The sequence below is a fragment of the Mustela nivalis genome (genome assembly GCF_964662115.1).
Source record: "Mustela nivalis genome assembly, chromosome: X".
NCBI classification, from domain to species: domain Eukaryota; kingdom Metazoa; phylum Chordata; class Mammalia; order Carnivora; family Mustelidae; genus Mustela; species Mustela nivalis.
In genome coordinates, this window is record NC_139040.1 from 105999781 (window position 1) to 106026690 (window position 26910).

The 26910-nt window shown below is 34.1% G+C and overlaps 1 protein-coding gene across 1 annotated transcript in view; it reads left to right on the top strand.

Annotated features, from left to right (window-relative positions):
* The window catches only part of DMD (dystrophin), a 2004585-nt gene that overhangs the window by 714487 nt on the left and 1263188 nt on the right, over positions 1-26910 (top strand). The window contains exons 21-25 of the mRNA XM_082716529.1: positions 1987-2167; positions 13318-13463; positions 16571-16786; positions 19848-19961; positions 20980-21135. Coding sequence (XP_082572655.1) covers positions 1987-2167; positions 13318-13463; positions 16571-16786; positions 19848-19961; positions 20980-21135 — 813 coding nt within the window. The remainder of the gene's footprint in view (positions 1-1986; positions 2168-13317; positions 13464-16570; positions 16787-19847; positions 19962-20979; positions 21136-26910) is intronic.

A 26910-nucleotide genomic window follows, 5' to 3' on the forward strand; every position in this document is an offset into this window, starting at 1 on the left:
ACTCTCAGAACATTAAGGTCCGAATTGAACATTTGCCCAAATGTTTTATTAGTTTCCAAGTCCCCTTTGTTTTACAGAACACACTTTACTATACTGCAGGTTCCTTCGATAGCCCCCTAAACAGGAAGAATGACGGCCCTCCATCTGGCCAAATGTAAATCAGGTTCTTAAATGTTTCACAGCAGATGTCAATGCTACCATTTGTAAGCCTAGTGTACAAAGTGCATGTCTTAATTCTATAATCAAAAACACAGAGTATTACCCTTTAGCTCTTGTCTTGTCTTTCACATGTTGATATGCACCTACCTTCTAGCTCTTGACTGAGAAGCTTTATATTAGAATGAGAGATAGGGTCTTCCCCCTATTTATATACATGGCTTTCATTTTCACCTACCAAAATAATTTGGTTATCAGAGGTTAACCTACCTGCATCATTTCTTATGTTATAACCACATAGCAACATTCCTCTGAAAGTTATCTTTTATCTCCTAAAATTGTTAACAAAATGACAGTGCCCAGCAGGTAGTCCTGCTCCTATGAAAGAACCTTGGGATATATTTATCTTACTAAATCCTAACACAAAACTTACTCTCTCTAAAACAGTATGCATGCATCCAAAAACTAACTTGTTCTCTTTTTTTCTTTTTTTTCTTTTTCTTTTCACTTTGATTCCCGGAAGCTCAGATTTACATTTAGTTCGTAATGACTGTAATTCTTTGCATTTTCCCCTCTTCCTAATTGGCTTGTTATCTGATTTTAAAATTTCAATTGTCCTTTTTTTTTCATTTTAAATGATAAATAATCCTGAAGTACTTTTTTCTGAAGGTAGCAGGCTATGTGTGAATCGTTAAGTAAGCAGCCATGGTAATAATACTTAAATAAAGAGCATTTGGACATTCTGTTTGAATTTCAATTATATGTGTAGCAGAGACATATGAATCGCAGCTTCACTGGAAACAAAAGAGAATGAAAACATTCTCATTTGAACAGCAGTGTTCCAAAGAAATATAATGCAAACCATGAATTTGAGCCACATCTGTAGTTTTAAATGTTCTAGAAACAATACTAAAAGAGGAAAGAGAAACAGGTAAATGAATTTCAGTAATGCATGTTATTTAAAATGGTAAATTGAAAATATTATCATATCAAGATTCAATCAGTATTTAGAACTATTAGTTAATATTTGTATATTTTAATACTAAGTCTTCGAAATTCAGTGTATGTTTTATAATGACAGCACATCTGAATTTGGACTGGCCACATTTTAGGTTTTCAGTAGCCACATATGACTAGTAACTACTATACTGCACAGCAGTGGGTCCATATGATTTTATCATCCAAACTAGAGTACTCTTTGAGAGTGCAAGGAGGTATTATTAATAGTTACACCAGGACAAGAAAAGCAGAACAAACTCCACCCTAACTGAAACAGTGGTAATTGCTTGTTCAGTCAGGAGAAGTAATGTGACCATATAAAAGATAGATAATTACAGATATAAATATGTGCATGTTTACATAAGTATTACATAGCTTATGTAATCTATGAAATATCAGTATATGAAGATAAATTTGTAATGTAGGTATGTTTGTAGATAGATATACTTTATATCCTTCACAAGTGAATTTAAAGAAAAATATTGTTCATTAAACAAGCTTAGAATTTGGAGCAAAGGCACAGTATTTTGAGATAAGAGGGGTACAGAGGAACATTCGGGTCTGACTGATTGAGAGGATATAAGGTCATTCATAGCATTTTTCAAGTGCACATTCACACCCGTTAATACTAGAAATGATGTGATTTTGAAATTTAAAGACAGCTCTATATGATGGTATTTGTTGAGTGAAGAGCCAACCTATATTTAAATTTTTTTGATAAGGGCAATAAGCTAAGTTTGCATCCCTGCCTTCTAACACCTTTCTTTGCAAAAATGAAATCTATGCAAAATAAAAGTTTTCTTTGTTTTAATACTCTAAATTACGGTACAGGATGAAGTCCACCAGCTGTCAGCTCTTCAGCCTCAAATCGAACGATTAAAAATTCAAAGCACAGGCCTGAAAGAGAAGGGACAAGGGCCAATGTTCCTGGATGCAGACTTTGTGGCCTTTACAAATCATTTTAACCAAGTCTTTGCTGATGTGCAGGCAAGAGAAAAAGAGCTCCAAACAAGTAAGTAAAAATACTTGAGATGGCTAACTTGATATTTTCCAAATTCAGTATTTGTTGGAAAAAGAGAAAATACTCACACGAAAGAGTCATTTCTACCAAAGGAATGCACCATCCCTACATTCTGTAGTACGAAAGAATGAGATACTATTGTTGGAAAAAATATGTGTTATATTTTCATTTCTCCCCCTCACCTCCCATAATAATTTCATGACTTTGAGAAACAAATAAAATATGTGTTTTATACAAGCATTAACATCTCCTTGGTGGGTTGCAAATCTAACAATCAAAGATTTTGATCACTAGAGGAAATAAAAGAGCAGTTGAAGCCCTCTTAGTAGGTTTTCGTTAAATCCTCTTTGCTTTATGTACAAGGATATTTAGCAAGGCTTCTCCCTAATACTTCTATCCAGTTTATATGAAGATTGTTATAGCTGTAACATACATGTAGCAACTGAAATTCAGCAAAGGGCAAATTATTCCCTGGGCTGCATTTCACTCTTGGATCACTGTCATTATGCAGTATCCTCTTTTTCTTATTTAATAGTAAAATATAACCTAGAAGTGGAGCAGTTACACAAATGGGTACCATTTGACCGGTGAAATTTTCCCAAAATGTCTCTTTTGTTTCTCACCAGTTTGCTCTTAGAATATTAATAATATCTGGTCCAAAATAGTCCAACTCATCAGCTTAATTACTAAGACAAAAATTCCTTTGACAGACAGGTTTATGAACATTTTCAAACATTAGTACATGAGTTTTTGGTTCACCATCTGTATGTAGATATGTACATACAGAAAATTATAGAGTAAAATTGGATTTTAAGGCATTAAGATCAAAATATTTTTTAATGTCTTCCCTAAATTTGTTATGAGAAGCACAAGAACATGTATTTGTTTTCTATAAGAATTTTAATTAGTTGTAAAACACGTTTTTTGACTACTTTTTTTTGTAAATATCCAAATAATTTACCAAATAGTAATTTTCTAAAATGAGTGTAGTGATATACATGAAACTGTCCCTGTTTTCCCGGTTTTTAAACTTTGTTTTCTTGGTGAGTTCATGGAATGAACTGAGTAAAGCAAAAGATAAGTGCTTATTTATTTATTTTTCCTTTTACTTTAAAGCCATTTTTGATGAAAGGTTTATTTTCCTGGTAGGACATCAGGTAATGCAACTTCACAGTGATGTCAGCTCCCTCTAGTGGATTTCAGTATACTTGTGGCTGAGTGTCTAAAAAATCAATTGGGGAAAAGATTGTGATTGTCCTAAATTTTCAAACATTGTCCTATTTAACAATAATGCATTTCTCTTATCATAAAATCTGTAAACCTCCCCTAAAGTCAAATACACGTTAGTGGTTATATTGTAACTTCTGGGAAAAGCAGCTTATTCACTAGAAAATTATTTTAATTTATCCATACCTATTAATTATATTAAAGTTCAACACTTTTTCTGTTTATTTAAAAACTGTTCAGAATGTTGATGTCTGTTGACAGCTGAGCTTTGATTATTATGCTACAGTATAAATATATAATAATATATACTTTCTATCTATACAGCCATCAGTCTGCCCATCTATATTATCATGTCTTCTCTTTTATCTTTTATACATATGATGATTATTCATAAAACTGCCAAACATCTTTACTCCATTTATTTATAAATAAATTGTTCTCCTTATACTTTATTTACCAAAATATCTTTATCAGTTTTACACTTTTGGAAAACTTGTCTTGATAATTAATAATTATTAGTTTAAAATGGATTATATATATGAATTATATATTATATAATTTATATGTCCATGTATGACTTATATGTTATATATGCACATCATATAAAATTATATGTATATGACTATATACAGTTCAATCAAAATTGAATTATATAATTTATTTTAATATATTTATATATTATAAATTTATATATATGTAACTTAATATATTACACATTGATATATAAATATTGTATACTTGTATATAAAAGGCAAATAAAAAATTCACCATATCAAGTCATATTATAGTTCAGTTTGTTAATTAATCATTATTTCCAAAGAATTTTTACATATATATGCTTTACCTGCAAACTGGCACAGGGGAGTAAATCTGATTTCTTATATTACTCCACAGTACTTTCAGCATATTCAGTATTCAGCAAATAAGAGCTAACACAAAGGGTGGTAATCCATTCTGACTTTAAACTTCTTTCCTTTTTTTTCTTTCTCGTGTTCTCAGAATGAAACAAAAACTTGACTTTTTAAATGTATTTTGAGTAGTGAAAATTGGTCTAAGGAATTGCTGCTTGGTACCTGGCAGAAATGATATGAAAAAATAGTATTGAAAGATAAAATGTATTCTATATTCATAGTGATTTTTAGTCTATAAACAAATGCCTTTCATATGATTTATCTTTATTAGTCCTCACAGAGCAACCCTTTAAGAATGTTTTATTATTGCAGTGTCCCGAGTGACCTCGTGGACCTTGAATAACTGAGAGGATGAATATTAGATTGTATGAGAACTAGCAAGTATACATGGAGGTTCGTAGTGACATGAGTCATGGTAACCAAAAAGTGGAACCAACTCAAATGCCCATCAGCTGATGAGTAAAGAAAGAAAACGGGCTTCTCTATACAATGAAATATCATTCAATGATATCACAGACATGTACCCCTGAAACAAATAATACATTATATGTTACTTTTAAAAAGTATAATGAAGCACCAATACTTGCTACATTGTGAATGGACCTTGAAAAGATGCTAAAGAGAGAAGCCAGCTGCAAAAGGCCATATTTTATATGATTCCATTTATAGGAAATGGTTGTAATTGACACACCTAGAGGGACAGAATGTAGATTAATGTAGATTAATCTTCTGCCCAGGGCTAGAAGATTGAGAGAATACAATTATCTCCCAAAAGAGTTGCCGGGAACCTTTCCTAGAAACTGCAAACTAGAAGGACTATGCTCTAATTTACATGAGTGTAGAAAAAAATAGCACATGGCTTATTTACAGGTGATTTCTTATTTTAATGAGGAAAGTTTTAAAAGTACTTTCTACCTGTAAATATGAAAACAAAATTTGTGCTATAGTTCGCATTTATTTCAATTGGAAGTATATGTCATGTCAGGAAAATAATTCCCTCTCGCCCCAGGCACCCACCTTTCTATTCTCTGCTTCTAGGAGTTTGGCTCCATTAGGTACCTCGTAGAGTGGAATCATGTAACTGGTTTATTTCATTTAGCATAACGCATTCCAAGTTCTTCCCTATTGTTGTATATGGCAGGGCATTCCTATTTTTTTTAAGGTTGAATGATATTCCGTTGTGTGTATACACAACTTCTTTATCCATTTACCCCTTTATACACATTTAGTTTCTTTCCATATCTCGGCTATTGTGAATAATACTGCAATGGATGTGAGACTATAGATATCTCTTCAAGATCCTGATTTCAGTTCTTTTGGAGTCCCTAGATACAGCATTGCTGGATTTATATGGTAGTTCTAATTTGTAATTTTTAAAGGAACCTTTATACTGTTTCCTCTAGCAGCTACACCATTTTATATTTCTACAAATGGTGGAGGGTTCCAATTTTTCCACATATGCAGCAGTTACTTGTTATCTTTTGTTACTTTTGATAACAGCCACCCCAGCAAGTGTAGGATGATCTCTCATTGTGGTTTTGATATGTGTATTTTTCATAATTAGTGATATTTAACATCTTTTCATCTATCTGTTTTCATTTGTATATCATTATAATATATCATCATTTTATTTGTATGTCATCATTGGAGAATGTCTGTTTAAACCCTTTGCCCATTTTTTAGTCAGATTATTTTTTTCCTGTTAAGTTGTGGGAGTTCCTTAGATATTTTAGATAGTAACTTGTAATCATTTACCTGGCTTGCAATTATTTTCTCCCATTTTGTAGACTGCTGTTTTATTCTGTTAATTGTTTCCTTCACTGTAGATAAATGTTTTGGTTTCACATGGTCCCATTTGTTTACTTTTATGTTAAATCCAAGCAGTCTTAAGAAGCATTCTCCCTGTGTTTCATTCTAGGAGTTTTATGGTTGCAATTTTTCAGTTAAGGCTTTAATCTGTTTTGAGTTTACTTTTATATGTGGTGTAAGATAAGGGCAGCCTGCCTAACCCTAGATTTCTTTTTAAAGTTTTTATTTATTTACTACACAGAGAGAGAGAGATCAGAGCAGAGGAAGAGGGAGAAGCAGACCTCCTACTGAGCAGAGGGCCTGCCTTTGGGTGCCATCCCAGGACCCTGGGATCATGGCCTGAACAGAAGGCAGATGCCCTACTGACTGAACCATCCTGGTGCCCCAGTAGCTGAAATTTCTAAAAGAATTTGAGTTGAGGAAATTCAGTAATCTGATACATAATTTTGAAAGCCTTAGTTAGTATGTTAGCCTCTAGCTGGTTTGTGACAAACAAGTAGAAGGGTCTGAGTGGAAACTGGGAGATGGGAAATTGTTGCTATGTATATAGGCCTAACCTTAGACTAGATTTGTGATAAGGAATATAAAAGAAAGTGGAGACAGCCCTTGAAGAGGTGATGATCTAAAGAGGTGTGGTAAGAGACACTTTTACAAAATGACAGGGAGCGATTTGGGCTTCCTGTAGGGTTAATTCATGAAAATTTTAGGGCAACCAGCAGAAAATGTTCTCTATGGCCATAATTTCAAACACAGTGGTTAGTACCTGCTAAGATGCTGATCTAATGTGAAGATATTGAGACAAGGAAGGAAACAAAGTTTGTCTTGATCTAACTATTCTAGTAGTCCCAGGTCAGAAAATTTATCTAGTGTACTTTTATATTTAGGTAAGGAATTTTTTTTTATTCTAAGAAACCATCTATGTTGCTTTTCTTTGTAACTCCAGAAAAAAAATTAAGAGAACCTGTTTGTAAATGGACTTTTTATTCTGTTTTCTTCATTGATGCCATCAACATCAAGCATAACAGACATGTTTATTTAAGCTAGCTCTGTGATTTATACCATGAGGTACAAGAATTGCTCCTTGACCTTGAGAATCTTGGGAAATAGGCTAAATGCCAAGTACAGAATAAAAGATTTAAAAAAATTAAATATTTAGTAAGACTTTTGAAGATAGGATTACTGAATTAATAGGGCCAATTTTAGAAATAATATGGAAAGGGGGAAGGGCAGTAACCCCCCCAAACTTATGCTATATTGTAATAAATAGTTGAATAGTGTAGTAGCTGACACTTACATAAACTTAGGTAGAAATTTGTGAGGAAAAACATGGAGGATGAATCAATTATTCAAGCAGAGAATATTAGGGCATTGCTGGTGAAAAAGACCCAGATTTCAATTGATTCATTGGATACATGGCCTTTAAAAAAATTTTACGGTGATCTTGGATAAAATTCTCATAAACCCATCTATTTTGCTCATATCAGAGCACTGAGGGCCTTTGTGGGAATGGAGCTTGAGCAGCAGGGACTTGTAAAGAAGGAGCTGCATAAGCACAAAGGCTTGAATAAAGTGACATATTTTGGGTGGAGGATTTATGATGATGAAAAGGTGGGCTGAGAAGTTGATTGACTTCTAACCACAAAGGTCCTTGAGTGTCAAGCTAAAGTGTTAATTTCTGTGTTGGCATTGGAAATTAAATCTCCATATTCAGAATTCCTTACCTTTTTCAGGTTTTTTAAGGACAATTTCTAGTATGTTCATCTTCATATATTCTAGGTCCTTGGGTCCTTTCTTCCTTCTGGACATCTTCTGCCAGTGTTAATATTGTAAAGAAATACTTGTTCTATGCCATGGTTGATGCCCTTTAATAAGGTTTGGAGTTGCAGAAAAAGATCTTTGTTGATTACACTGTTTTTTTTTATCATCCTATTAACTATGAGGGATAGAGAAAAGTTGGAATCTGCTTGGTATGGAGTTAGAAAGGATAGCTTCAATATGAGAAATTCCCAAAATAGATTTATCAAAGAAGTAGGAATATACTGTTAGTTAAGTTTCTACATACACACACACACATACACACACACACACACACACACACTTCATTTTTTAAGCCATCACTAATTTCTACTTATAAATAATGAGAAATTAAAGTTAGATCCAACTTCATATTCACAGCAGATGTTTCAGTGTTTTAAAATGCTGTCACTATTTACAGACTACTAACATATATGCTCTCTTTCTTTCCTCAAATGGATTATTTCCTACAGTTTCTATGTAAGCTCATCCACTATAAATAGAATGTGAACCATATACATAATTTAAACTTTTCTGGTAACTGTATTAAACAAGAAAAATGAAAGTAATTTAATTGTATATTTTATGTAAGTAAGTGCATCCACATAATATTGTCTTAACAAAGAATCAAAATTAAATACTATAGGAGTTCTTTATGTTATTTTTATACCAAGCCTTCAAAATCTGGTGTGTATTTACATGTGCAACATCTCAGTTCATACTGAGTTCAATATTCCTTCTCTCTACTCCACCGCTTACATGACAGTTAAGTACCTTTATTTTTCCTGAGTGGCTTTAATTTTGGGGAGAGAGAGAGAGAGAGAGATTTGTGATTTTTCAAAAAAAAGTGCCAAAAATAACATAGTTATGTATAACAAAACACTAGGAATCCTTCACTAGTATTCTTAGGTATGTCTGATTTAAATGAGATAAACTCTGTGGCTTATAATCACTTTTTAGCTACTAGGAGGTGAATCATGTTAGCTAATGAATACTTTTTTACATTTAGAAGGAACCTATATGAGTAAAGGTATCCTTGGCCTCAATTGTATATTGTAAACAAAAAGTCATACATTTTATTTGCAGTCCAGACTTACCCTCTAAGTCCTGGGTCCTTATGCCCAGCTACTGCCTTGCCTTTCCAGTTAAATATTTCAAGGTATTACAAACCCAGTGAATCCAATGCAGGGAGTCTGTTCTCTTAATTATTGCATCCTTAAAATATATCTCAGAGGTTGAAATTGATAATAAATAGTTTGAAATAATAAATGATATATAATACATTAAATATATACATGTATTTCTCTAATTTGTATGTATGGGTACACAAATAGAGAAATATAAGCATTTTTTTGACATAGTGGTGGTCATATTTCCATAGACACAAACTAAAATTCCTGTTCAGGATATAATAAAAATTGTTATTATATCAATTGTTCTGTTCCAAAGTGATACAGTTGTAGACATGATTTTGTTGTTTTTCAAAAGAATTCCAGAAGAAAACCAAAATGTGTGTGTGTATACACTATGAGATTCAATGCATACATTTTCTTTAATATTTGTTAATTTTTGCCCAACTAATACCTTGTAAATTTGCCAATGAATTGCATTAGGAAAAATTGAACTAAAGAAAGCCTACCTTAGTAGTCTAGAAACCACGAAGTGAGAAAGGAGATGAGGAATAACCAAAGTCAATTTAAGCTACTCAGTGTTTAGAAATTCCCATGGGGATTAGAAAGATTCAGGAGGTGGGATAAGAAGAATGTCAAATCTCCTCTTGTTCACATTCTGAGCTTCACCAAATACTGGTTTTCACCTGTGTTCCAGGCAAAGGCATACTTGGTTATATTTTCCAATCTGTAGTTATTTATTTAACAAATACTGATTCCTTGCAAGACACTGTACTGGTCATTGGGGATAGACTGCTAAGCTAAAACCACATGCTTTTTGCTGCCATTATGCTTGTAAACTGGGGAAAGACGCAGCCATTAATCTTAAAATCAAACTGGTATTTTTATAATTATAATTGAGATGAGTGCTTGAACAGAAAAGGCCAAGGCCACAGCTCTGTTACTAAGGAAACTTATCCAGACTGGGAAGGTCAGCAAACATTTCCTTGAGAATGTACTGCTTAACACGGAAGCCAGAGGATGAATAGGAATTTATAAGACTGGGGGGGTAGTAGGTGATGGTTAATTAAGAAGTAGAGAAGTCTTATTTCCCTGGGACACAGAGGGAAGTGGGTGATGAAAGATGAGTCTGGAGAGGTGGATAGTCTAAGGGGTCTTATATGAGCCATGTGTGAGGATTCTAGAAAAATGAAACAGTATAGATAATTTTTATGCTGTGGTATCTCATTGTGGTTTTGATTTGTATTTCCCTGATGCCAAGAGCATTTTTTCATGTGTCTGTTGACCATTTAGATGTCTTCTTTGGAGAATTGTCTATGCATGTCTTCTGTGCAGCTCCTGATTAGATTATTTGTTCTTTGGTTGTTGAGTTTGATAAGTTCTCTATATAGATTTTGGTTATTAGCCCTTTATCAGATAAGTCATTTGCAAATACCTTCTCCCATTCTGTAGGTTGTCTTTTGGTTTTGTTGAATGTTTTCTTTCTTTTTTTTTTTTTTTAAAGATTCTATTTATTTGACAGACAGAGACCACAAGTAGGCAGAAAGGTAGTCAGAGAGAGAGGAAGGGAAGCAGGCTCCCCACTGAGCAGAGAGCCCGATGTGGGGCTCGATCCCAGGACCCCAGGATCATGACCTGAGCCAAAGGAAGAGGCTTTAACCCACTGAGCCACTCAGGTGCCCCTGTTGAGTGTTTTACTTGCTTTTTATGTTGATGTCAAGTCCCAGTAGTTCATTTTTGCCTTTGTTTCCCTTGCCTTTGGAGACATGTCTAGCAAGAAGTTGCTGTGGCCAAGGTCAAAGAAGTTACTGCCTATGTTCTCCTCTAGAATTTTAATGGATTCTTGTCTCACATTTAGGTCTTTCATCCATTTTAAGTCTATTTTTGTGTGATGTGGATGGAACTAGAGGGTATTATGCTAAGCAAAATAAGTCAGTCAAAGAAAGACAATGATCCTATGATTTCATTCATATGTGGAATTTAAGAAACAAAACAGAAGAGCATAGGGGAATGGAGGGAAAAATTAAACAAGACAAAAAATCTGAGAGGGAGACAAACCATAAGAGACTCTTAATCATACCAAACAAAAATGAGGATGGGGTAACTGGGTAATGGATATTAAGGAGGGCAGGGGATATAATGAGCACTGGGTGTTATATAGGACTGATGAATCATTGAACTCTACCTCTGAAACTATTAATACACTATGTGTTAATTGAATTTAAATAAAAAATAAAGTACAATGAATGCATGATTCCAAGGGAAAAATATGCTGTGATGTAGCATTATAAATCAGTTTTGCATTTTCAAAAACTGAGTGTAGTCGTTCATTGAAAGGAAGCAGGAGCATGTATGGAGAGGCTAGGAAGTATCTTACATTATATGGGCTTTTCATGTACTCGGTAACTTACATGTAAGTTGCAAAGATACTTTTGATCATTTCAGAAATCATCTGCCTTCTTAGAATAAGAGAAGGTTGGCTTAGCTCTCAGTGGGAGAGCTTTATGTCTTGCACCTGAATACAGATTAGAAGCAGTTATACAGAAAAATCATCAACAATTCAGAGACAGAAATGGTTGATTTTTCATTACACAGAAGGAGTCTAAAGAAGGGAGATTATATCAAGACCTCCCCCAGAACAGAGGCAAACTTGAGGGTAATATTAGAGTCCATTGGGTAGCTATTACCATAGCTTTTCAGATAAAAGTATTTCCTGATTGATGAACCTACATGTGGGCAATGAGATAGCTAATTCAGAAGCTATGAACTTGGTAGGTCTTCTTTCAGTTCTAGCTCCTCCCTAATGCAATCCATCTGTGAAACACCTGGGATGTTTACTAGGGATTCAGGTAGCAAAAGAAGAAATGTACCTGAACATTCTAAAGGAAAATATGGAATAAGAAGTTCCATCTATGCAATACCATAAACAGTGTCCACATGTAATGATGGCCTGGATTTTCAATACTTTATCATAATCAAATTATGATTATTTCCTAAGTTCAAAAAATTCATCAAATTTATTAATCTTTTAGAATGTTTCAGTGTTTATCTTTTTTCTGGATTTGAGAGACTTGGATTTTATGCTGACCTGTGCTTTTTAAAAAGCAATGTATTCTTTAAATTTATGGCATTGATCTATCTATATACCTATCATTTTCCTTCTTCTCTACCTCCCTGAATTCTGTGCATAGATGGATGCTGACTGAGTTATGGACAGTTATGGACAATCTATAATATCATAATATATCATAAATTAACTGTTATATACTTCTGCCATGCTTATGTTACCTTAATACTTTATTGATAAGCTGACAAATCTGAACATTTTTCTTTCTTCTCATTTAATGTGGGTACAGTTTTAACTGTGTAAACAATTATAGTTGTATAAAGTATATGTACACATATATTCACATATGGTTTAAAGTTTGTACATAACTATTTATACACACACACACAGTACTCAATGTATTTTTCATTCCCTAATTTATACTTATACTTTTCATTCCCTAATATATATATATACATATATGTATATATATATATATATGAAGGGAAGTATGCTGCTAAGTAGTAGGTTTGACTTTGAAATCAGACAAACGTGGTTTACTAGTTCTACTATTTACTAGGTTCTTGCATGTGAGCAAATTACTTGGCCTTTTTTTGTAGCCTCAGTTTCCTTGGCTCTAAATGAGAATAAAAATGCTTATCTCACAGGTGTATTGTAAGAATGATAATATGGATAATCATTATTAGAGTTTCTGATACATATTAAACACACAGAAATTTTTAATAAAATAAGTGACATGATGTAGTTAAAATATCAACTGCTGAGCATAATGATACTTTCTGCAAAGGCAAATGCTGGCTCACAAAGAATAGCCTTCAAAGTCAATATACATGAACTCTCTTTGGTTTCTCCAAGTACCATCTCTGTTATCATGCGTACATTACTTAGCCACTATGTTTTGTCATTTCATTACCTTAAAAAAATTACTTTAACAGCATAAACCTTCCAAGTCTGATGTGAGGATTCAGTGTTTTATGTGTGTGTGTGTGTGTGTGTGTAGTTTCTGTCCAAGTATCATATATGTAGTAGGATTTTATCTTCAGTATCATCATCACATTCTAATTTGTATCTTGTATCTTCACATTTTCACAACTTGCTGATATTTGTAATTAGAAGTATGATTTAGTTTCTAACAACTTAGGAAAACATAATGACAAAGTATAAAATAATGAAATGATTTTCTTCTTTTGCCTTTTGATAAAGTTTTTGACATTTTGCCACCCATGCGCTATCAGGAGACCATGAGTACCATCCTGACATGGATCCAGCAGTCAGAAACAAAACTCTCTATACCTCAGGTCACTGTTACTGAATATGACATCATGGAACAGAAACTCGGAGAGTTACAGGTCTGTGAATATTTGAATATCTTAAACAATGTAGTTCAGATATCATTTATCAAACAGTCACATTGGTGTAACCTTTATTTTTTACATTGGTGTAATGTGAAAATAATAGAAATAAAATAATTGTGGTAGATATGATAGTTTGCAATTGGAAAAGTGAAGATAAGATTTTTAAAAATGTAATATTTTATGCATTTGTGCTTTCTCTCCATAAAACAAAAATTCTTTCTTTGAAGAGACATGGTCTGTGTATGAATTATATTCTTTATTGTTTAGTAATTATTTTTAGATACAACAATTTTGATTATTATAAAAATTGTGGTATTATTCCCCCCTTTGCTTGCTAATTTAGAACTCCTTTCACATTTCCATACATAAAGTGGTAAAATCTGTGTAGTTATAAAATAAATTTTAAACATTAGCCTTATGTAATATCATAACTATTTTTCGAGTTCTATTTACATTTTTAGCAGCCTTATATCGAGTAATAGAAAAATACTAATATGGTAAATAAAAAAATTGTAGGAGGTTTCAGAATGGTTTTCCTGCTAATTCTGAAAAGTTTGTGTTGTATGCAATCACGTTTTATTTTTTAAGTCAAGAAAGCATTTATTAATTATATTTTGGAGCTATGTGTACATTTTGAGAACTAATAAAAAATAACTTTTATATGAAGAGTTCTTTTTCAAGAATTAAATATTATTTCTTAAAATTATGTTACAGCTATTTCTTCAAAGAAATCTCTGTTTAAACATTTCTCACTATATATTGCCCTATGTAGACTGACTGTGTCCTCTGCTATCACATCAAGCAACCTATAACTATTTGATCTTGTTTTTTTTTATCTTCTTTTTAATACTTGGAATGATCCCAAAATTTACTTTGAAGAATAGTGATGTAATAGAACTATAAGCTTAAAAAGAATACAAAAAATACAGCTACTACCATATGATCTCCCTGATATGAGGAAGTGGTGATGCAACATGGGGGCTTAAGTGGGTAGGAAAAGAATAAATGAAACAAGATGGGATTGGGAGGGAGACAAACCATAAGTGACTCTTAATCTCACAAAACAAACTGAGGGTTGCTGGGGGGAGGGGGTTTGGGAGAAGGGGGTGGGGTTATGGACATTGGGGAGGGTATGTGCTTTGGTGAGTGCTGTGAAGTGTGTAAACCTGGTGATTCACAGACCTGTACCCCTGGGGATAAAAATATATGTTTATAAAAAATAAAAAATTAAGAAAAAATACAGCTACTAGAGGAGTAGATTGAGTATACACAAAATGATGTATAGATGAGTAGAAGAGTATATTTGTACTGAAGAAACATTGAAGAGAAAAATTACTTATAACTATTACTGAGAAATTGTATTAAGTAGCTGAAAAAAAAAATGTCATTAGAACTTTGTGTCAAATGTTACACCAAAAGAAAATACCACATATATTAAAAAGTTCAAAAACATTTTAATAAGGACAAATTTAGGAGAAATTTTTGAGTAAAATATTTTAAAACATACAAGAGAGCAGCACACAAACCAATGGACACAATTGCAAACATGGTAAAAATACCAGACAATTTAAAAGAAAGATGAGACCATGGAAAAAATTGTCTGAATAAGGGAGGATCATTAGTAATGAATTTACAATGAAAGGCGTAAACAACCATTAAACCTATGAAAATTTATAATTCAAATTATAAAGGATGAAATACAAATGTATAACATGGAATACCATTTTTCACATCTAAGTTGCAAACGAAAAGATATAATAAGTGCAAGTCTGGCAGCAATGAACTTCCTTCTCACTTTCTGGTGGGAATATAAATTGAATTACAGTTTTACTGAGAAAACTTTTCAATACTTCCTGATAACATACAAAATAATTAATTGTGATATCCATGTGAATACTATTTTCATGAAGTCTGTATCTTAAGCAATAATCAGAATACATGAAAAAATAGAAAAATAGATGGAGATAGATAGATGGTGAGATTATAAACATAATTTATAGAGTTGGAAAATTAGAAGTTAATTTGTGGAGTTAATAATGGGAAATGGTTAAATGAACCAGAGACGCCATTAAAATTTATGTTTTTGAAAAATACTTAATGACGTGGGAAAAGACACAAAAATAAAAGACCTAGCTCAAAATGTAGTTATATGTATGCTAGATATTGTCTAAATAATAAATAAAATTTAATGAAGTAAAATTATAGCAAAGTAAAAAAAATTAAAATACCACAAAGTAGGCATATTCTACAACTATAAAAGGTATGCATTTGGCATATTTGGGGAATATTATAGATCACATTATAAAAGAAGGAATGATTGTGTATGTGTGTATATAATATATTCACATGTTCAATAGTTAGAGAAACACAAAGTTTATGTAAAATCATATATAAATGGGTAACTTTTCCATGTTTTATCTTGATCCTTTATTACTTTTTAACTAGAAAGTAATAATTAGCACATAGAAATACCCTAAAGATAGATATCCCGTTATAAGCTATTGCATAGGTTACACAGGATAAATGTAAAACCAACTTTAGAAATTCTCCCTAAAATTACCCTAGAATTTCATTGTAACACTAAAAAAAAAGTCTTCTAAAAATTTGAAACTTTAGTTAATTGGCATTTGTAGGCCATCTGTCTGATAACTTACTCAGTTTTGTTATCCCATCTATCTCTATGATTTAGTTATGTTTTTACCTAGAGAGTGTTAGAAGTTGTCTTACTATAGTCTTGGTGTAATTGAATTAACTCGCTAACTATATTATAAATACAGATATTAATATCCAGACATGATGCAATAAAATTAGGTGTGCTAGAACTCTGGTTCATTTAGATATAGTTAGGGTGATTTTTGACATTGTTCCTAAAAAGAGGCATAGATTTTTAAATAAAATATTTCTGTGCAATTACTCTTAGGGTAAACAGTAGAATTTAAGTTACTCCTAATCATTCTGTAACTGATGGAACATCATCTATATTTTTAGATGTTTGAATCACATCGCTTTCAGTGTAAATACATTTAAGTGAAACTGTGCAATGAAACTTGTTATTTTTCATCAATTAGTATACATGTGCTTTCTTTTTTTTTTAATTTGAGGCTTTACAACGCTCTCTGCAAGAGCAACAAAGTGGCCTAAACTATCTCAGCACCACTGTGAAAGAGATGTCAAAGAAAGCACCGCTGTCTGATATTAGCCGGAAGTATCAATCAGAATTTGAAGAGATTGAGGGCCGCTGGAAGAAGCTGTCTTCCCAGCTGGTTGAACATTGCCAGAAGCTAGAGGAGCAAATGGCTAAACTTCGAAAAATTCAGGTAATCCAAGCTTGAACTCTTGTATTCATTTGTTTTCCTGGCTTGTTTCTCCCCTAATGATGTGTTCTAAAATTTAAAGGCAAATAGAAATTTATCCTCTATAGTTCTTCAAAGTGAGTGGTGAGATCAAAAGACACCCATTTTTCTCAAATGAGTGTATCTTGCTTATTTCTTTTAAGAAAACAGTAGTTAAGATTTCCCCTCTCTAGATTTCCTGGAGAATTATTTTTTTTTTTTTTGCCAAAAGAACTAATGGGACTTAAATATATTTTTAGCTTAATATTTTTCAAAACGAGTCTCTCCTTTAGCTTGGCTGCTCTTTAAAATATAGATATCACTTAGCTTATGAATAGATAAAAAGTTATCTGTCATGGAATATAGTCAGATCATTTTATCTGCATATTTTGCCTATAATTGTTTTTATAAATTTGACCTCATTACCTTCCGGAGACCAGCTCCTACTGACTTAATTCGTTTGAATAGTGCCACTGTGCTCCTAATCACCCAAGCTGGAAATGGTAAATGAACAATTACATTCTAGTCTAAAGCCTAAAATATTTACTGAGATAGGTAATACCTCTCTTATGGGGTGAATTATTGTGAAGAATATTAATGCTTTGACAGCATCATAGCATAATGAAAAGCGTTATGAACGAGATACTTCTGGTTGACGTCCCAGTGCAGCTATTAGCTGTTGTTTGTTTTTACCTTTTAGAAACCAAAAGAACATGTCCTGAAACAATCCGCAAAGTACAACATGTATATGAACATATCTCTTCATATAAACATATGTGCACACACACATATGTGCAAACCCATTTTTTCCAGTACAAGTGGTTAAAGAGGGTATAAATACATGGTCTTTGCCAACAAGGATTTCACATTCTAGAGAAGGGAATAGCTGTGTTAGTTCCCTACTGCTGCTGTCATGAATTACTGCAAATTTAGTAGCTTAACATGGCACCAATTTATTATCTTACAGTTCTGGAGGTCAGAAGTCCAAAATCAGCTGCAGTAGACTAAAATCAAGGAGTGGATAGGGCTATGTCTTTTCTGGAGTCTTTAGCAGAGAATCTGTTGCCTTGTCCTTGTTAGCTTCTGGAAAATGGTATTTGTCCCCTGATATCTGCATCTTCTTTATTTAGGTCAGCAGCACAGCATCTCGGGGCCTCTCTTTCTATATGTCACACTCTTGACCCCCTCTTAATAAGGACCCTTGTAATTACATTGTGCCTGGCTAGATAACCCAGAATAACGTCTCCATTTCAAAATATTTAATCTCATCTTCAGAGTATTTTTTTTTTTTTTTTGGCCAGGTAAGGGATGATATTCCCAGGTTGCAAGAATGAGGGCATGCACATCTTAGCGAGGTCATTATTCAGCCAACACAGGAAGTAAATTAATGAGTATGGTAAACATTACTACAAGAGAAAGAATAGAAATCCAACATCAGCTGGGCAAAGGGGCTATGCCATGTTCTTGGAACATGGGTTATCTGGACTACACCTTGAACAAGTAGAATTCAGTCAGCTGATAAAGAAGAAAAGAAGTTATCTCACACAATGAAGCCATATATTCACTTAGCCAGAAGGGGTTCAGTCTTGGAGAGACAAATATATGTTTAGAGATTAATAATGTATGTGATTAGAAAAATGATCTAGGAGTAGATAATGATCCCAGATACCATGCTTTAGAATATTAATTACAACCTAGTGGTGATGGAATTAAAAATTAGAATTTCAGGGACTCCCAGGTGTCTCAGTTGGTTATGCCCCTGCCTTCAGCTCAATTCATGATCCCAGAGTCCTGGACTGAGTCCCGCATCGGGCTCCTTGCTTGGCAGGGAGACTGCTTTTCTCTCCACCTATGCCTGCCATTCTTGCCTGCTTGTGCACTTGCTCGCTCGCTCTCTCTCTCTCTGACACATAAATAAATAAATAAAAATTTTAAAAAATAAGAATTTGGAACTGTTACTGCTATTTTAAAGAGGGAGAGATGATAATATTTGTGTTTTCAAAGCATCACTGTGATAAGAAGAAGGCAGAGTGAAGAAAAATACTGACACCTATGTGGAGAATGGATTAGAGTAGGGAAAGATTGAGACACAGCAAAAAGAGCTAATGCGGTAATCAAGGAGCCAATAATAAGATCTGAACTAGATCTTAGAAATATGAAACCAGACTCAAGAGATATGAGCAAGATGATGATGTTGAAATCTGAAGTTCTTAGATTTAGTCAAATGCTTTTAAAAAGCATTAGTATTAATCAAATTGAATGGGTAGCTTTCTGGGAAGCACACATTTTCAACAGAGATTTAATTAAGAAGGGAGGAAATAGCACATCTGGGCAGCAGAGTTGAATTGTATGGAAATAAAGGAGCTCGAAAATCACACATTTGAAAAGTAGCAAAAAAAAAAAAAAGCAGTCAGGGAGTGAGGGGAAGCAATATGTGAAAGAATAATGGGAGGTACTTGGCTATTTATAAATGATAAAAGTTGACATTTTTTCCCTGATCATTACTTCAACCTGGTCAGGCAAATAGGAGATTAAAATCAGAGGTTATCTCTTCGAAGATGACAAAATCTTGTGTTCTGAGAAGTTCCCAACTGGAGGGACTATTTAAACTGTCAACTGTAGAAAACAATTTGTGGAAGTTCAGGTTTAGGGGAGGCTATAAAGACACCATTACATTGAGTTTATTGTTCATAGTTTGTTTTATGTACTGTAAGGGCACATTGTTAGTATTATCATGAGTTGTTTTGTAACTTAAAATTTCTCTAGAGGGGGATATGATTTAATGTTCTCAAGAGTAACATCATAAAACCACATTTGGTAGTAATTTTTTATTTTTAACAATAGCAGATTTCATACACCAGTGCTCATACTGTAGACCATAAAAATGCAGTCTTAGTAAAAATATTCTTTTCCTGAAGAGCTACTTAGAGACATCCTTCAAACACAGGAATTATTTCTCGGCTTGTGTTCATAAATATCACTGTGATGAATTGTGTTAAGAGAAATCAGCACCCCAGTATGGCTTAAAATGGGTCTCTGATTCCAGAATCACATAAAAACTCTGAAGAAATGGATGGCTGAAGTTGATGTTTTCTTGAAGGAGGAATGGCCTGCCCTTGGGGATCCAGAAATTCTAAAAAGACAGCTGAAACAGTGCAGGGTAAGATTTTTATATGACCCTTATCATATGAAGACTTTTATATGGAAGTTATGATTTGATTTTATCAGTGGTCCTTAACCAGAGTGATTTTGTTCCCCTGAGGGACATTTAGCAACCTCTAGAGACATTTTTATCACAAACTGGAATGGGGTTGATGCTACTAGTATGTAGTGGATAGAGGCCAGGAGTGCTCTGTACATATTCTATCATAGAGAGACCAAAGAGCGTCTCACAAGAAAAAGTAGCCAGTCTAAAATGATAGTTGTTCCAATGTTGAGAAACCAGGTTAAATAAATGAGGAACAGAATATCATTATCTTTTACTCAATACTCAGAAGATTATTTTACTATAAAATATGGTTTAACCTAAAGGCAAAGAAGCCTTTGAGCTATTTGTTATATCTTATTGCAGATTATTAGTCATACTGTGTTGCTCTGCCCAGGCATATTGCACTGGACATAATATTACACAATACGGATTTTTGAAATAATATTCAATATACCATTTTCATGCAGCAGAAAGAAAGTAATCTAGCTCTTTAAAGAATCTTCTTTGCAAATACAAGCTAAGAAAAAAGAAAACAAACCCAGCTTACAAATAACCTTCACACCCATCATGCTATAAACAATTGCTGCAATATCTTGCATCTGAACACCAAAATAATTTCAAAAATAGTAATGTATAAAGCCCATCATTTTCACACATTTTTCTAACAAGGAATATTAAATTTCTTTCTTTTTGTGTCTGATCTAAGTAGAATATAGATAATTCCCTACTTGACTCACACCAGGAAAACCACTGAACAGTGTTGGCAAGGCTGAGAGATAGATACGTCTATATCTATAGATGGGTGTGTATCAGAGTTTAAATTCTTTACATTCTTTTAAGAAAGAAAGGCTTGAATTCATGGGTAATGTCCTGATTCCTGATTATATGGATTATATGTTTCCCATCTATGTGGCATTTCTAGTATGTTATAGCAACATTTGCTTTAGCTTACGTGGAATTATTTCCTTAGCTTTTAGTCAATGACATTCAGACGATTCAGCCCAGTCTCAACAGTGTCAATGAAGGTGCACAAAAGCTGAAGACTGAGGCAGAGCCGGAGTTTGCCAGCAGCCTTGAGACAGAACTCCGAGAACTTAACACTCAGTGGGATTATGTGTGTCGCCAGGTACGAACAGCTTCTTTCACTGTGCCTTGTCTCTACTTAATTAAGTTAGATTTTTTTAATGTATCCCTTGACTACTGCCCTTTTTGAAAGTTTAATCTCTGAGTATGTTGATGCTTTAAAGTCTAGTGAGTTCAAACTAGCCTTTGTCTACTATTAAAAAAAAAACACTATTAGAGTAGCAGTTTTAAATAGTATTTCTTCATCTTACTGGAATCCTAAGATGACCTTCTTGAATAATGAACAAGCTGAACGGTAAGGTCTTGGGTCCTGTTTTCAGGCATGATTTTCATTGAATGTTTTCTCCAGTGCATAACTTTATAATAGTAATTGGATTAGCAGAACATATTTTAACCTTGTAGACTTCGTGCAGGGATAAAATGAATGACTCATCTATGTGTATGTACAAATATGATAATTTTCACTTCTGATTATTAAGATAGGCAAGCTTGGCTTCTTCATTATATTTATTTCAGTAAATGAATTAAGATTGGAAATAGTTAAAATCTCAGTAGGGGAAATAAAACACAAAATAACTCTACGATCACATCCGAGGTCCTTATTTTTATACAGCAGAATGTTCTATAGACATTGATTTTCAATTTCAAGATTACATTATGGAAAATAAATATTATATATGCAAGTACCATATATATAATACTTCTTATTCAAAAGATGAAATTTTGACCTGAAGCAGTGATTATTGTTCAATACACTAGTAGCTTTTTAAAGTTAAGGAGAGGTTTTAGCTTATGTGTATTACAGGCAGTCAGTCTTTGGTTATTTCTAAGTAACCTTTCAAAGTTGAAAAGTTGAAAAGAAATCACGCCACAAGGCAAACACTAAATTTGAAAAAGGGAAGAATTTTAAAAAGGAGAAGGCAAGGCAAGTCACCCAGCTAATACTGTTACTGGCAAATGCTCAACAGTTCTATTAAGTCACAGACAAGATAGCCTTGGGTCAGCTAGCATGCAGTCTTCTCTGGAGTAAGCCAGTTCTAGAAGGAATGTTCACGGAAAAAAATATTACTTAGATAATAGATTATACCATTTATATTTTCCTGGAAGGCCCATATGGAAGGTATTTGTTTGTTCAATGTTTCTAATGGATGGATAGAAAGAACAACACCAATTTAGAGCAAGAGAGAAAACAACAGAAAAAAAGATGTATAAAGTCAACAATACTACAATACTACTGAGACCTCAAAGTTTTTACATGTTGGAGAAGTATAATTTTTAAAGTATCTCTGTTCTTGAAATGTCCTTGTTTAAGACCTTCTTTATACTATAAAATATACCACAAACTTGTCACTTAAGGGAAGTGTTGTAAAATTGCCAGCTGTGTAACAAAAACTCTTTAGATCCCATCCATGGTTTCAACCCATTCTAGAATGCTTGACATCTCTGTGGGTCTCCTTGGAATATCACACTGTGCAATGCTCTGACACTACTGCCAAAAGACCTATGCTTCTTTAAGCAAGTGTCATGCATTCAAGAAGACAAGTAAGGCAATACAGTCTTCCCAAGCAATGCAGCCAAGCTTGGGTGTTGGGCCCAATTCAGGGCTTCAGAGGAAACCAGAAAGAAATAATCAATCTATGCATTACAGAAATGGCCACATACAAAATGGGGTGTGATGTTCTTTCTTGGGCTAAAATTAACTCATTTGTTTTTAGATGAAAGAGTCTGGAAAAAAAACATAAATTAGAGACAAAATTGCCCAAATGCCTGATACACTTAGGGATACTTTGAGATCCCATGATTTAATTTTGTAGGTATAAGATGGTTGACATTTTAAATTCTGAAAGTTTTGTAGTCAAATAAAAAAAATCAAGATTTTAGTTATTTCTTAAATAAAGGATAATCATTATTAAAATAACTCACAAATTAGTGAACCATACTCAAAAGGAGAAAGGGAGGGAGGGAAGGAGTTTCATAATTATGTATATCTTTACATTATTGTGTTATATAGTTATTAAGGAAACTAATCATATGTATGCAAATACATAATTTATTTAGACATTTTTACTATTTCTTCATTACTTATTAGAATATTTACTTCAGTTTGTATTTTTAAACATTTCATAACAGATGTAAGTTGGAAGTAAATAAACATAATAAATATCTATCATCATGGAGGGTATAGTTTAGTACAGAAGATGGAAAGTAAGTGAGTTAACATAATATCACACAGATGCCCAATTCTAATGTTGATAAATGCTCTGAAAGAAGCAATAAGAATGCCCCGAATGAGACTAAAGGAGCAGGGAAGCTGCTTTTTATTGGGTCTTCCAGAAAGTGTTTTCTGAAGAGGTGGAATTAAAGTTGATGCCTGATAAGTGCAGAGAGCCTGGACCCTAGGCGACAAGGGAAAATCTGGAAACAGAACCAAGTGGGTGAAATGACCAAGGTGGGAGAGAAGAAGAGTGAGCATACATGAGCCACTTAGAGGCTTCCCTCATGCATAAGGGAAGCCTCTAAGTGGACCAGCATGAACCAGGAGAAGGTTGGTGGGAAAGAAGTCATGAACTGTCTCCTAAGTCACAGTGAAGATTTAGTATGCATGTCAAGTGCACTGGGAAGCTATTGGGCTTTTAGATAGAGAAGTGGCATCATCTAAAGTAAGTGTTGAAAATTTTGTTCTATACTCCGTTGTATGATGAATAGCTTAAAGGGGCACAAGTGGAAGCAGTGAATGTTGCTGTTGTCCAGGTAGGAAGTAATACTGCCAAAGAACAGGGAGGGCATTAGTGGAGGTCCGGAGACATAAAGGAATTTGAAATACATAATCCTCTTGTGACATGATGTTAGGTTCACTGTCCAAACCTCTTCCAGTATTTTTCCAAGTTCTTCCATAGAGATGGAGATGATTTCAATACTTGTTGCTCTCTCGTTACTGTTTATTTTTAGTTATCTGTTATTTTCCCATTATACAGTAATTAACATGTGGAAGGGATATGTTATTTTGGGCAGACTGGACCAAAATGCTTGTGGGACACAAAGTTTGTTGAAACTCTGTCCTTCAGGGTCTGTCTCCAGCAAGCTTACTTCACTCGGTATGCCAGACATTTGTTTATGTAATGTAGTCTTTTTTTTCTTATTTTTGACAATTAAGCAAGTTCTTGTTATATTTTTTTTTTATCAGGGCCTCTACATTCCTGCCCACCTTTGACCATTATTCCTTTTCTAACATGACACATTACTTTCTTCATTTGATCAGTTCCTGTGAGAAATGACATATTTGTTGGTAAAGAGAGTTTGCCTCAAGTTGGGAGGCTGAGAGGAGGAATCAAAGTGTATTCAGTTTCCTGTCTAAAGTGACAGTGTTGGCAATAGTGCCTTTACCTAATGAAAGAAAGACTGAGGGTAAGGAAGGAACAAAACTGAACAAAATACTTCCATTTTGGTCATGTTTATATTGGATAAGTAGACAATCAGAAATGTATCTGGAATTCAACTGGGATACTTGAACTGGGCATATAAACTATTTATGCAAAATAAAGATATCATTTATATAAGAAAACTCCTATCTCACAATGAAAATATTGTCCACCCACTTCCCTGAAATACAAGACTAATAAAATTTGAAATTCTTACAGATGGAGAAGGATTTCTTATGGGTAGAGAGGCAAAACATAGTGTGTTAGACCGGGGCTCTGGAACCATATTTCCTCGGTTTAGATCTTACCCCCACCAAAAACTACTTGTGTGAACCTGAAAAAGTTGCTTATTCTCTCTGTGCTTCAGTTTCCCAGTCTTTATAATGTGATGATATTAACACCTACTTTAAAAGAATTTTGTGATCAAATGGGTTAATTATTTGAGAGAGAGAATAAGGGAGAAAGAGTGGAGAGGACCAGAGGCAGAGGGGGAGGGAGAGAGAATCCTCTAGCAGATGCCCTGCTGAGCACAGAGCCTGATGTGGGGACTCTATCCCACAACGCTGAGATCATGACCTGAGCCAAAATCAGGAGTCAGACGCTCAAGAGATTGAGTCACCAAGGTGCCCCAAATGAGTTAATTTTTGTAAAGTGTGTAGACTAGTACCTAGCACAGAGTAACCACTATGTACAAGCTTGGTAAATAAAATAAATGGACATGAAATAGACATAAACTTGCATGTATAAAATTATAAAGTATGTGTCATTTCTAAGTAAATAGTACATAATTATATATTTTAATTAATAGTAACTATAAATTTATAATAAATAGTTACCAAGAGACACTGGATTGAGAAATTAGAAGGATGCCATTCTGATAATTTGCAAATCTGTCTTTTTTTCACTCAATATGGTTTTTAGGTGTAATCATCCACAGATCCCTGGGTCCCTTTTTATTATTTCTTAAATATTTTAATAGCTGGATTACTGTCATTCCTGTCATAATTCTTGGAGATTTACGAATCTTCTCAGATGATGCTTCTAGTTCCTAAGCCCTCAGGTCTTCGATAGCTCTTCCAGTGATTTTCTCTTCGGCTGCCCATTCCCAGCCTCTTAATGTAGACGTTGTCATTACCAAGCACTTCTCTATAGTATCAAACTCAGGTACTCCACTCTGCAGTAATCAGTACCTTCCTTTCCAACTCATTCCCATAGGACTCCAGCCTCAAAATTCTTCCATCTTAGTGGAATGCGTAACTCAGTAATTTTACCAACTTCTGATTAGAGAAGCACTTGCTCTTCTCTTTTTCCTTTCTTACTCAAGAGAAACCATGTGCTATATGCTCGTTATCTGTAATCCATCATCAAGAACACCCCTTGTGTTTTCTCTCAACTCCTTTGTCCTCTCCTGTCTTTGTGTAAAACATATAGCACCCTACCTAGGTCAGTTTTACTTTCCTGATGATGCTGTGCCTGCACTGGGAAGAGTAAATATGGCTGAAGGAAAACACATATCGTGCTGAGTAGTATCACTTGGAAATCATGAATGCAAGCCTCAAGTAGCCCCTTGGTGCTGACTAGTAATCTTGTTACATTTTTCCAATGCATTCATAGCCCCACTCCTCTGAGGAATGTTTTTCACAGATGCTTCAGATATCTACCAGTTCTTCTTCCCTCCTTGCTCTATGGCAATTTACAAGCTTCCTATTTCTCCTCCTCCTCCACTTCCTCCTCCTTCTTTTTTACTTGCTTCACATTTCACTGAAAAATAAATAGAAACATTCAGAAGAGTATTTGCGGGCACCTGGGTGGCTCAGTGGGTTAAGCCACTGCCTTCGGCTCAGGTCATGGTCTCAGAGTCCTGGGATTGAGTCCCGCGTCAGGCTCTCTGCTCAGCGGGGAGCCTGCTTCCTCCTCTCTCTCTCTGCCTGCCTCTCTGCCTACTTGTGATCTCTCTCTGTCAAACAAATAAATAAAATCTTTTAAAAAAATAAAATAAAAATTAAAAAAAAGAAGAGTATTTGCACACTCTCCCACAAACCTGCATGTGGGTTCAGGGACTCTATTTTCACATTGTTAATATGAGTGACCTGTCTGTGCTTCTGTCTAAGGCCAGCATGTCCACTTTTTAAAAAAAAAATAAAGGTTTAATTTATTTATCTGAGAGAGAGAGAGAGAGAGAGAGAGAGATCATGAGCAGGGAGGAGGGGTAGAAGAAGAAACAGATTCGCCACTGAGCAGAGAGCCTGATCCGGGACTCAGTCCCAAGACTCTGGGATGATGACCTGAGTCGAAGGCAGATGCTTCACTGATTGAGCCACCCAGGCAACCATAAGGCCAGCCTTTCCACTTGTATGTTGGATACCATCCTCTTTTTTCAGCACACAGACATTATGGCA